The sequence below is a fragment of the Pipistrellus kuhlii genome, unplaced genomic scaffold (assembly GCF_014108245.1).
Source record: "Pipistrellus kuhlii isolate mPipKuh1 unplaced genomic scaffold, mPipKuh1.p scaffold_m20_p_13, whole genome shotgun sequence".
NCBI lineage: Eukaryota > Metazoa > Chordata > Mammalia > Chiroptera > Vespertilionidae > Pipistrellus > Pipistrellus kuhlii.
The window spans coordinates 45,978,496-45,991,417 of NW_023425438.1; the positions used below are offsets into that span (position 1 = coordinate 45,978,496).

A 12,922-nucleotide genomic window follows, 5' to 3' on the forward strand; every position below is an offset into this window, starting at 1 on the left:
AGATACTTATTGCCATTTAAGAAAAAACAAACACTCATTTAAAATAAAGGCCCTAGTCCTAGGCATTTTGGTTGAGTGGATAGAGTGTCAGCCCACAGACTGAAGGGTCCTCTTGGGTTCGATTCTGGTCAAGGGCACATACTCCGGTGGCAGGCTCTGGCCCTGGTCAGGGTACCTGCGAGAGGCAACCAATTGATGTGTCTCTCTCACATCAGTGTTTCTCTGTCTCTCCAAAAATAAATGGAAGAATACCCTCAGGAGAGGATTAACCAAAATAAATAAATAATATAAAATAAAGGCACTAAAATATTATCAGCCATCCAATTATTTCTAAGTGGGTTTTTTTCCCCAAAAAATATTGATCATCAGGCTGTATGCTATATAAATTAGTATGGGTTAATCTGAGAAATTTCCCATCCCCCCAAGAAATCAGATTTGAGGTTAGCATAAATGTGATTGCTTTTTATTTATGTATTTCTACTTTTATTAATTAGTTTTATGTTTATCTAAGACATACATGTAGTATTTTTAAAAATAAAATAATGCCATAAATTAGTCTCATGAAAAGCAGTAGTTCCCTGCCCTTCACCAACTTACCAAAGGCAAGTAATTTTTTCACTGATTGATTGACGCATTCATTCATTTTACTATTGACCTTCATATTTTTAGTACCATGTTTTTGCCATTTCTTGATTTTTTTAAAATATATTTTTATTGATTTTTTACAAAGAGGAAGAGAGAGGGATAGAGAGTTAGAAACATCAGTGAGAGAGAATCATGGATCAGCTGCCTCCTGCATACCCCCTACTGGGGATGTGCCCACAACCAAGGCACATGCCCTTGACCGGAATCGAACCTGGGACTCCCCAGTTTACAGGCCGACGCTATAGCCACTGAGCCAAACTGGTTTTGGCCATTTCTTGATTTTTCAGTTTTAGATATTATCCATTATGCATGTGCAGCTCTTCCCCTAGGCCCATCTTCTCTGTGTAGTCGTATTGCAATATAACCTGAGCAAAAAAATCTAGGATTGCTGTGCTTTATCATGGCCATGTAAACATTATCCATGGCTGAGCGATAGTTTCATTATTAAATAACCTAGCTTTTTATTTTCCCTTCACTTACCATCATTCTTATTTTTTAATCTTTTACTTACTTCCTATAAACTTATCGTTTCCAAATTCTACCAAAGTGTAAATTCCCTAAAAGCAAACAAACAATTAAAATATTGAATTTGCTTCTTGGGAGCCCTCTGTCCTGCTCTAATCGGGGCTGCTCACTCATGGCCCCTGGTGCACATCTCTTACCGGGGATGTCCTTAATGACTGTGCTGGGATTCCCTTTGCCCTGTCTTCTATCAGTGCCCCGGCTCCTCAGAGTGTGTCTGCTCCTTTTGGGGGATACAATGAGGAAAATGTCTAAGCATTTATCTTTGCACACTGATGATCTTTCTATAATTGAGATTCAAGGAAGTAAGTTAGCTAGGTCATAGGGTAAGAAGCATTTTTAATTTAGTCTATGAAGATGTTCTCCAAAGACATTTTACATTTATATAAATGGTTTTATGAAAATACCCATTTCCCTTTAAGTATTTTAATGAGAGACCAAAAATCTTGAATGTATGCATTTATTTAATTAGTAGTATCATTTCTTAAGGTCATGAGTCATGTATATTTATTATTCTAAGAGCTTTTTTTCTATTATACTCTTACTGATTTTTGGGGAGTCATAAATTCTATCTGGTATAAAAATTGGAAATATTTCTCTATCATTCATTCTTTAAGTTTGTATAGAAAACCTTTTATCTCACAGAAGATTATTTTTTACTTGTTTGTTTGTTTTTTTCACTTTATCACTATTTTTTAGTTATAGATTTCCTATCTTTCTTAGAAAGACCTTACCACAGTGGTATAAAATTCATCTCATATTTTTATCTAGTACCTTTGTGGTCACTTTATATTAAGGTCTTTACTGTATCTCAAATGCATTTGTGTATAAAGTGTAAGCAAGGGATTTAACTTCGTTTTTACCCAAAGAAACACCCCACATTAATTGTTTCCCACAGAAAGTCGATTTTTCCTTTACTCCCTTTTTTACCTAGTACTAGTTTTCTATTTTTATTTCCATATTATTTTTCTGAGGATGCATATACAGTTATAAGTACACATTTGTGCATTTGGGAAAAGTTGAGTTAGAAATGTGACATTAGAAATAAACTAATAGATTCCTCACCTTTCTATACTACACCATCTACTGTGGACAATACAGAAACACAAGAGATATTGCTTACCTTAAAAGTTCCCAATATACTTAAGAACATTGGTCTACAGTATAAGAAACAAGCAAAATCAAGCACAATATCAGAGAAATTATAGATCCTGGTATAAAATGTAAGATATACTAATGCTGTGCATGTTTGGAGGAAAAGATCAATGAGAAAAATTAAATTCATTTTAATGTTTAATCAATTAATTGTAACAAATATGGGGAAAACTCAATTACCAGTGGTACTTAATTGATTTTATTTTTTGAATTTCAGTGGAATCATATCTGACCTTTTCCCTGGAGTCCAAATTCCAGAACATGATTATGGTATATTTCAGTCAACAATTATAGATGTCATGAATGGGCAAAATCTCCAGCCTGAGTCATGTATGGTTAAAAAAGTGATACAGTTCTATGAAACTATGCTGGTAAGGCATGGTGTTATGTTAGTTGGGCCAACTGGAGGTGGCAAGACCACAGTTTACCGAATACTTGCAGAAACTCTAGGGAATTTGAAAAAAAATGGTGCAGAGAATCCCCTTTACCAACCAGTTAAAACATACGTTCTTAATCCTAAATCAATTACAATGGGTGAGTTATACGGTGAAGTGAATAGCGTAACCTTGGAGTGGAAAGATGGTTTGATGGCACTGAGTGTCCGAGCAGCTGTGCAAGACACTTCAGAAGACCATAAGTGGATCATCAGTGATGGGCCAGTGGATGCTCTTTGGATTGAAAACATGAATACAGTGTTGGATGATAACAAGATGCTTTGCCTGGCTAACAGCGAGAGGATTAAACTCACACCTCAAATCCACATGCTTTTTGAGGTAAATATGTTATCGGGCAGTTGGGGTAGAGAGCTGGGGGCAGAGTCCTCACAATAACTCCAGAAAAAGAATTTTCTGAGACTCATGCAAGAGAATGAGTGATTTTTTTTATTTGCGTGGAATTACATCCCTAGGTCTCCAAAGTCCTATTTCCCTAAATCAAGTTATAGACGAAGTGTAGAAGCAAGCCAGTGTCCAGAGTTTCCGTTCCATGTTGCAACTGAGCCCAGTTCTTCATCAGGCTAGTGACAGTCCCTTGGTTCATTTCGTGTGGGGGAGGAAGGTGCGCCCACATGGCTGTGGGCCAGATGGGCCATGGCTGTGGGCCAGATGGGCGAATGCAGAGGTGCCAAGAGAACACGCCCCCCTGCAACAAGATCCCAAGGGCACAAGAGCAACAAGAAAGGCACACTCCTTTATTTAGGGAACTAAATATCCCAAATTTCTAACTCTTGAAGTGGCTTCCCAGCACTTGTTTCTTTTCCTTTGGAAGTATGTGTGTGTGTGTGTGTGTGTGCATATATATATATATATATATATATATATATATATATATATTGTATATATGAATTAACATGATTTTAAATGCTCTCAAAGTTAAAAAATTCTTGTACTTAAAGTGAATAAATCATTCCCAGGAGGGTTTAAAAGAGTAATGTGGACCAATTACAGTGACAAAATAGTATGGAAGATTATAGCCCTCGTGTATTCATTCATCAAATATTGATTGAATGCCTACTATATGCTAGGTGTTAGACTAGGTGTTGGTACAAGAATGAAACAAGAAAAAAAAAAAGAGAATAGAGAAGGAATTTTACAGTATCCTCCTATAATTATGATTTCACTTAACACTCCTTCCCTATATCAGATTACTTATAGCTCTTCCAGTGTCTAAAGTAGGGGTGTCGAACTCAATCAGAGAAGGGGCCAAAATCTAAAATCCAGCCTAAATCGCGGGCCGAATGGTTTACTGAACAGTCATAAACTGTCATTGTGATGGAAACGCAGCGGAGTGCAGTGATGACAGCGTGGTGCGGGCCACATTGCAAGGCCTGGCGGGACGGATTTGGCCCGCGGGCCTTGTGTTTGACACATGTGGTCTAAAGCCTATCAGCATTAAACTTAGTACATATGATTCATTAACATGGAAGGTGTAGTAGTAAGAAAATATCATATTACCTGTTTCCTGTTTCCCTTTCTTCAATTTTAGGTGCAAGACTTAAAGGTTGCCTCTCCTGCTACAGTCAGTCGGTGTGGGATGGTGTTTGTGGATCCCGATGAACTGAAATGGATGCCTTACGTTAAAACCTGGATGGCGGGTATTTCTAAAAAAGTGAGTGCAACCAGATACTCCCCAGTGTCTGTCTGTGAGGGCTCACACTTCCCTTGAGTGCCCATGTTGTAATAACACAATGCTTCGTTGTGCGTGATGGAGGGGATTCTCCAGAAATGTTTATTATATACTCTCCGCATCTGCCCTCGTTATTTTTAACCTCACCCTGCCCGTCTGCCTGGTCACTCTGGCCCCTGCCTGCTCTACCTGGCTTCTGCCCAGCCTGGTTCTTCTCAAGGGAAACACAAACCGCTTCCCTGACTCCTCCAAAGCATGGCTAAAATGAGCTGGGGCATTACAAAGGATGGCAGAAGGCTTGAGATAATGAGAGTGGTCACAATGAAGAAGAGGACATTTCAGTCCATGTACTAGCTGTCATAATCTTGATATCTTAGGGAGCTATAGCACCTCTGAGAGCCAGAGAGAAGAGAAAACCCGTATACCCCCCACTCAGCTGTAGGTCATGACCCCAGACACATTCTAACCTCAGAAGTACCATTCCACCCCAAGTGAAGAAAAGCTCTTACAGTGTTATTCACAACAGCTCAATTCCATTATTACCTTCTTTAACAAGCCATCTTTTGAAATATTTTGCCCCATCCCAGCCCCCACTCCAAAAAAAGCCATCTTCTTTCTCCCTCTCCCTGTCCAAAGATGAATTAGACAACTATCGCTTCCCTCATTCTTAGGCATCAACATTTCAACAAGATTGTGATCTAGTCTCAAGAGTACCTTATTACAGAAAGCACCTTTCAGAATTGAGAATTTATCATGGCTACTGGCATAAGATTTTAAATCTTCCCAAATTCATTTTTAAAAAATAAATAGACTTTATTACTTACAACGCTTTTAGGTTTACAGAAAATTTTAGCAGAGTACAGAGACTTCTCTTCTTCTCCCTCTTCTCCAAACATAGTTTCTCCTATTATTAACATCTTGCATTACTGTGGTGCGTTTGTTAAAACTGATGAATCAATATCACTAATGCATCACTGAACCTGATATATAGTTGATATATTATCCGTGTGTCAATACTGACACATTGTTGATACATCATCAATAATGTTGCATTGATACATTAACTAAAGTCTATCACTTGCATAAGGGATTATTCTTTTGTTCTATAATTCTATGGATTTTACAAATGGATAATACATGTAGTCACCCCTATAGTTTCAGAGTAGTTTCACTGCCTTAGATATCTGTGCTCAGTCTCTTCATCTGTCTACTCTTCCTCAACCCACCAAGCATTGAGATTTACTGTCTCCATAGTTTTGCCTTTTCCAGAATATCATGTATCTATAGTTGGAATCATATAATGTGTAGCTTTTTCAGATTGGCTTTTTAAATTTAGTAATATTCCTTTCTGTGACATAATGGCTCATTTCTTTTTATCATGGAAAAATATAACATTGTATAGATTTACCAAGTTTATTCATTCACCTGCTGAAGGATACCTCAATTGCTTCCAAGTTTTGCCATTTATGAGTGACTATAGTTTACATTGCTGTATGACATATAGAAAAAGTTAAGAGAGTGGATCCTAAGAGTTCTTACTTTGTTTTTTATTGTATTTATCTGAAATGATAGATGTCAACTAAGCTTTTTGTGGTAATCATTTCACAGTACAGTTGATCCTTGAATAGCACAGGTTTGAATTGTGCAGGTCCACTTACACGTGGATTTTTTTCAATAAATACAGTAGGTGCCTTGCATCCACGGGTTTGGCATCTGGGGATTCAACCAAATGCAGATCAGCAATAGTATTTTCCCATTCCCAACCACTGACTGAAAATACTGGTTTTGACCCACAGTTGGTTGAATTAGCCATTGAATTTTCAGCTGTGTGGGCGTTTACACTGCATCCCCCATGTTCAAGGCTCAACTGTATGTATAATCAAACCATCATGCTGTACACCTTCAATTAATACAGTGGTGTATGTCAGTATTTTCAATAAAACTGGAAAAATTATTGGAAAAAAAAACCAAAACCAAAATATTATTCCCATAAACATCCCTGTTCAGGCTTTTATGTGGACTTAAGTTTTCAAACTCATTTGAGTAAATACATAGGTCATATGGTAAATCTAGGTTTAGCTTTGTGAAAATCTGCCAGACTGTCTCCCACAGTGGCTGTGCCAATTTGCATTCCACTTCCCTCCCCACCCCCCCATCAATGAATGAGAGCTCCTGCTGCTCCACATCCTCACCAGTGGAAGGGAGTATTGGTGTTTTAGTAGATATTTTTTAATGTTTTCTTTTATGGTTCTTCTTTTTCATATTCTTAATTGTGGGTGATATCAATATACAATAGAAGACTGCATGAAATACATATTGGCAGTTTAATGAATGATTGTAAAATAAGCACCTGTGTACCCAATTCTAGATCAAGATGTAAGACATTATCAGCTACCCAAAATCTTTCCATGTGTCCTGAGTCATAGGAGGGCTTTTAAATGTTTTATTCATTTTATATCTTATTATATTTATACCCTTTAGTCTAAAAGTTACAAAATGCATTATAAAGGTCATTGGGGGGGGAGGCATATATACTACTATTTGTAATACTTTAAACAATAAAATAAAAAAATTTTAAAAGATGTAAACCAATCCATTTCTAAATTTAATTACATATTTCATCTGGTCTTGCTAAAATATTATTTTTTTTCTTTTCAGCTGAATGAGGAATCCCAAGAATATATATTGAACCTTTTCCATTATGTTGATGATGGTTTAAATTTTATCAATAAAAAATGCAGCCAAGCGATCCCGCAAGTAGACATTAGCAAAGTGACTACACTCTGTTGCTTATTGGAGTCTTTGATATTTGAGAAAGATGGAATTAATCTCACAATGGTATGGAAGGTTTTATTACTTCAATAAAGCTAGAAAATGAGATTATTGTATAGCTCCTTTGCAAATAAATAACTCCAAATTTTCTGTAATATGATCAGTTTTCCAGTTAACTTTTCAGGGAACTAATGACTGAGTAGATTAACAGAATCTAAAAGTTGGAAGGAGTGTTAGACAGCCTATGGTTCACTCCTATACTCAATGCTTAAATTCCCTTATAGTCTATAACATGCTTCTAACATGTGTCTGGCAGCAGCTGCTTCATGCAGGCATAAACAGAGTTATAATGGTCAGTTGAAAAACAACCTTGAGATTTTTTTTTTTTTGGACACTCTTTGACATTCCCATTCTCATCAGAGTATTTAACTTTGTACTACTATAAAACATCACTTTGTGAACCATTAAATTAAATATAGAAAACACATGCTGTGCCCTTTTTTTGTTTCTTTATTGATTAAGGTGTTACATATATGTGTCCTTATCCCCCCATTGCCCCCCTGGTGTCTGTGTCCATTGATTAGGCTTACAGGTCCTTTGGTTGGTCTCTTTCTTAAATGTATGAGTCTACACACACACACACGCACAAAACCACAACAGTCTTTTGATTTTGCAATGTAGGATTTTTTTTAATGTTAACATAAAATATTAAAGGTCTATCTCTTTATTCTTTCAGGAACAAACAAAAGTGAACACAATGCTATGTCAGACTTTTATATTCTGTTATTTATGGTCTTTGGGTGGAAATCTAACTGAAAACTACGCGGATATTTTCGATACATTTATTAGAACACAATTTGATGACAATCCTGATGCCAGGGTAAGAGCCAAATAAATTGAATTTTAGCGTATTAGTTCCAAATCATTAAAACTGAACTTCAATACTGAAACTTTAAAAGAGCCTTAGTTCTACTGCAAATATAAATTCTTCACTGAAAGAATTTCTAAAATCATTCACTTTTCTTAACCCTGGATAACATGATTGTATTACACTTTTTAGGAGTCCTCTCCTGGCCATATGAAGAAATTAATGTATAAAAATATTTTTTTAAATCCATACTATAAATGAATGTTTAATTCCAGTTAGTAAACTTATTCTTCGCAGTGTTATGGTGTATCTATTCTGAACCTACTTCCTGTATATTCTAAGATTGAGCAAATGAATAAATGTGCTGAGGATAATGGAACAGGTTTTTCACTGTTGGAGAAGGGATTTACAGATATGTAAATCCTGTGTTATTATATTACAATAGGAGATATTGGTGCTCATGAATTCAGATAATGAATATACAGTTTATATGTATTTGCACATGCATAAATTTCATAGTTCTTCATGCTGAGAGGAACTAGAAGCAATGACACCTCCATGGCAGTGAGCATACCCAAATGCTAATTCCTAAATACTGTTCACAAAAGGGAGCTGAGGCTCCTTCGTGAAAACATCAGCTTATTCCAGGACTGGAGCAGGGATCGTGCAACGTGAGACCAGAACATCTTCTTATGTCAGATACTGAAGAAGCATTCAAGGAATAGTGGAGAGTTTACCACAGGTCACATCTAGGCAGATTTCAGAATCCAAATAAACAATGATAGCCTTTGAAAGACAAAAGATATTACATTATACCTCAAAAGTTTTCTTTCTTAAAAACAAAATAGAATGAAAAATAGAGTGAATTGCAGATAATAGGTTAAATATCACATACTAGTATGTATGTACTACCCTGTTTCCCTGAAAATAAGACAGTGTCTTATATTAATTTTTGCTCCCAAAGATGCGCTAGGTCTTATTTTCAGGGGATGTCTTATTTTTCCATGAAGAAGAATATGGTACACATTTATTAAATGAAAATAAAGGAAATTTATTACCTGTATACAGTATGGTAGTACGGTAGTTGTCAACACAAACCAGACAAACTGTGAATCCTACAGTATCAAGAATTTACTCATTAATTCAGTGACAATCATGTCATCATCTTCTGGAACATCATCATAACAATCCAATTCCTGAATTTCCTGGTAAATTTCTTGTGACTCCATTTCTTTCAGAATCAGTGGACCAAATCTCTCATGTTTAGCAATAGCACTGTCTTTAAATGAGTACTTCTTGTCAAGGTAGCCTGCTCACAGTGCATTTGCAATTCAACTGTCAGTGATTTTCTCCCATGAATTCTTCACCCAAGTCACAACTTCTTGTAGTTTAGGTTTCACAAAGTTTCTGAGACAGAGCCTGGGGCGGGGTGGGGGTGGGGCCTTATTTTTGGGGGGATGCCTTATATTTCACTCAGAAGGAAACCTGTAAGTAGGTCTTATTTTTGGAGGATGTCTTATTTTCGGGGAAACACTGTAGGTCATCTTGTCAAATGGATTTCTTACTGAGTCACTGTCAAATCTTGAAACACCACTGGTCTGTACAGCTACCAGAATGAAGCTTCTGAAATGCAATCAAATCCTGTCACCCACCTACTTAGAATCCTTTACTGAACTCTTGCTCCAAACTCTAAAAAGGGAGGCTTTTCATAACTTGGCCCCTCTCTGTGTTCCCAGACTCATCTCTCACTGTGTGCAGTGCTCTCATCGTTACCAGCACGCCTGGCACTTTCCATGGCTTCAGCTCCTGACCTGTTTTCTAAACCTGACCCCTGACCCCCTGCTTCCCCACCCCCATCCCCAGCCCATTCCTCCTCTGCCCACCTGACTCTTGCTTGTTCTTCAAGTCGGAGCTGTGGCATCCTTACCTCTTAGAAACCTTCTTAAATCTTCAACTACCCTGCAAATAGAAATGAGCCATGAGCCATCCCTTCTCTGTGGACTTGCAAAAGCCCATTAGAATCCCTTTTTCCCTCTGGGTAATAATTAATGTCCTTGTGTCCTCCATGTGAATTTCAGGGTCACTGAAGGCAGAAGCTGGGCCTGATTCAGCACTTGACCGCCAGCACCAAGCACTGGGGTCAAGTGCTGAATGAGACCACCAACAAGGTCTCCCAAAGGTGAGACCGTGGCAGACCTAGAGCTGTAAGCACAGTATTTGTCCTACATAAGCCCCTGAATGTTGAATTGAAAATTCTAATGTGGGGTTTTAATACAATCAACATGTCAGATTTTCTTTATGCATTGTGTGGCATGACGCGTATAAAGAATTGAACTCTGATACTGAAACACCTACTCCTCTACAAAGAAAAAAAAGAAATCCAAATCCATTCTTGTTCTATGACTGCCTTTTTTTATGCACGAACACTTCCTGTTGCAAATGCCGCCTGATGTGATGCTTTAGCTCCCCAGTTCTGGCGATCTGTGGAGCATCTACATGGACTTCGAAACCAAACGGCTGGACCCCTGGGAACGAATCATACCCAGCTTCAAGTACAGCCGCGATGTCCCGTTTTTTGAAATGCTCGTCCCCACAGTGGACACAGTGCGCTTTGGGTATCTAATGGAAAAACTACTGGCGGTCAGGCATTCGGTGTTATTTACCGGGACAACTGGAGTTGGCAAGGTAGGACACCTTCCACAAACAAGGTCTCCCCAAAATGAGGGCGTGGCAGACCTGGAGCTGTAAGCCCCATACATAGCACATTATCTCTCAAGGAATGTTATTGTGGATTCTGATTACTTTTTCAGGAAGAATGTCACTGTGCTGGTTCGGTACTGACCTCAGGAATTACTCCAAAGTTGGCCAGTTTCTGAATGAATTCTTAATGTCAGTACTGTATAAAGTAGAGGATCCTGGAGACCAATGTTTGGTGTTTGGGGGCTTCCATGGTGCAACCCTTAGCACTTATGGGGCTGCCACTGCATAGGTTAGGGTGAGAATTGGCCAAGCTGGTTGTGTCCCCAAATAGACTATTGGTGAAGGCCAGTCTATTCCCTACTACCCTTTTCCTTCTACCTCACATAGCAACGATGTCTAGGAAGAGTATAGAGGGGAGAGTGCTGATTGATTGAGTGTCCACATAAACAGAGATTCACTGTTTCCTCTCTAAATTGTTTCCAAAAGAAGTTTGGGTCCTGTGATTCCTGCTTTTAAATTGACTTGGATAGCAACCAAGATGTATTTTGGTTTGAAACTAAACTAAAAGCTTTTTGCTGAGATAGAGGTGGTTAGAACATTTCTTTGGCTCTAGTAAATATAATTAAATGGAATCTCCAGTTAAAGAAAGACACATTTCAGTCTGGTTTTACCCTTTCTCTTTTTATCCTATTCCTTACTCATTGTACTGCATTGTTACTGATAAAAACAATTATTGAAAATTATTATATTGAATGTGACATCGTTAACATTTGTTTAAATTTAAAGTCTGTTATTGCAAAAGGATTGCTAAATAGAATTCAAGAATCAGCCGGCTATGTTCCTGTTTATCTAAATTTTTCCGCTCAAACTTCATCTTCAAGAACACAAGAGATCATTGAATCAAAACTGGAAAGGAAAAGAAAAACTATTCTAGGTAAGAATCATCATTTTCATTTGTCTCACAAATTAAGTTAGTGAGTAACAAAAATAAGGCATGTAATAAAATTACAATTGGATATTTTCTTTACTTAGTTTAATTGTAAATGTGATTTTTTATCATCATCTTCGACTCACATCTTCAGTTTCTACTGTTACAGAAAAATGTAGAAGAACAAGGCAATACTTAGAGAGATGGAGTTACATTTATTACGCATGGGTTCAGAGGAAAATTTCTCTCAAATTCTGGACCCCAACATGCAGGAATTCTCCCTGTTTATATGTTTTTACCTTCTTTGTCTCCCAAATATGGGGTGTTTCTGGCCCCTTTTGCAAGCTTGTGCTGGGGCCTTGAGAACTCAACCAAAGGCCTGGCCTGGTGCCAGCACTGATAATTATGTTCGGGGAAGTTTTTTTTTAAAATATATTTTATTCATTTTTTACAGAGAGGAAGAGAGAGGGATAGAAAGTTAGAAACATCAATGAGAGACATCGATTAGCTGCCTCCTGCACACCCCCCACTGGGGATGTCCCTGCAACCAAGGTACATACCCCTAACCGGAATCGAACCTGGGACCCTTCCATCTGCAGGCCGATGCTCTATCCACTGAGCCAAACCAGTTTCAACAATGTTCGGGGAAGGTTTAATGGCCTCTCTGAAGTGGGAGTAGTCTCATTTTCCTTATTATTTAAGTGAGCAAGCAGTTACAGAAGCCAAATAACAGGGTTAAAATTCAAGCAGCAGTTTTTATATAAGGTGGATGCTTCCCTACCTCTCCCTGGATCTCCCCTTCTCTACTCATGCTCAGCTTTCAAACCTGCAGGAATGCCCCTTTATTTATTTATTTATTTATTTATTTATTTATTTATTTTTATTTTTGTGTGTAGAAATTATTTATTTATTTATTTAATAACTCTTTATTGTTGAAAGTATTACATGTGTCCCCTTTATCCCCATTGACCCCCTCCAGCCTGTCCTTGCCCTTCTCCCACACCCAGGCCCTCACCACCCCATTGTCAGTGTCCATGGGCCATGCATATATGCATACAAGGTCCTTGGTTGATTACCCCCCACCCACCCACTGTCCCCCGCCTTCCCTTTTATTTTAAACAAACAAAACAACCTGTGTATACCTGATGCGTTGAGTTATCTGAACTCTGTAGACAATAAGCATGGAACTGTTTTGTTTTTACTTCAGT

General features: G+C 37.8%; 1 protein-coding gene across 1 annotated transcript in view; it reads left to right on the forward strand.

The window, feature by feature from the left end:
- The window catches only part of DNAH6 (dynein axonemal heavy chain 6), a 198,755-nt gene that overhangs the window by 92,953 nt on the left and 92,880 nt on the right, over positions 1–12,922 (forward strand). Inside the window, exons 33-38 of the mRNA XM_045580949.1 lie at positions 2,540–3,095; positions 4,306–4,428; positions 7,105–7,284; positions 7,955–8,098; positions 10,550–10,771; positions 11,573–11,720. Of these exons, the coding sequence (XP_045436905.1) occupies positions 2,540–3,095; positions 4,306–4,428; positions 7,105–7,284; positions 7,955–8,098; positions 10,550–10,771; positions 11,573–11,720 (1,373 nt within the window). The remainder of the gene's footprint in view (positions 1–2,539; positions 3,096–4,305; positions 4,429–7,104; positions 7,285–7,954; positions 8,099–10,549; positions 10,772–11,572; positions 11,721–12,922) is intronic.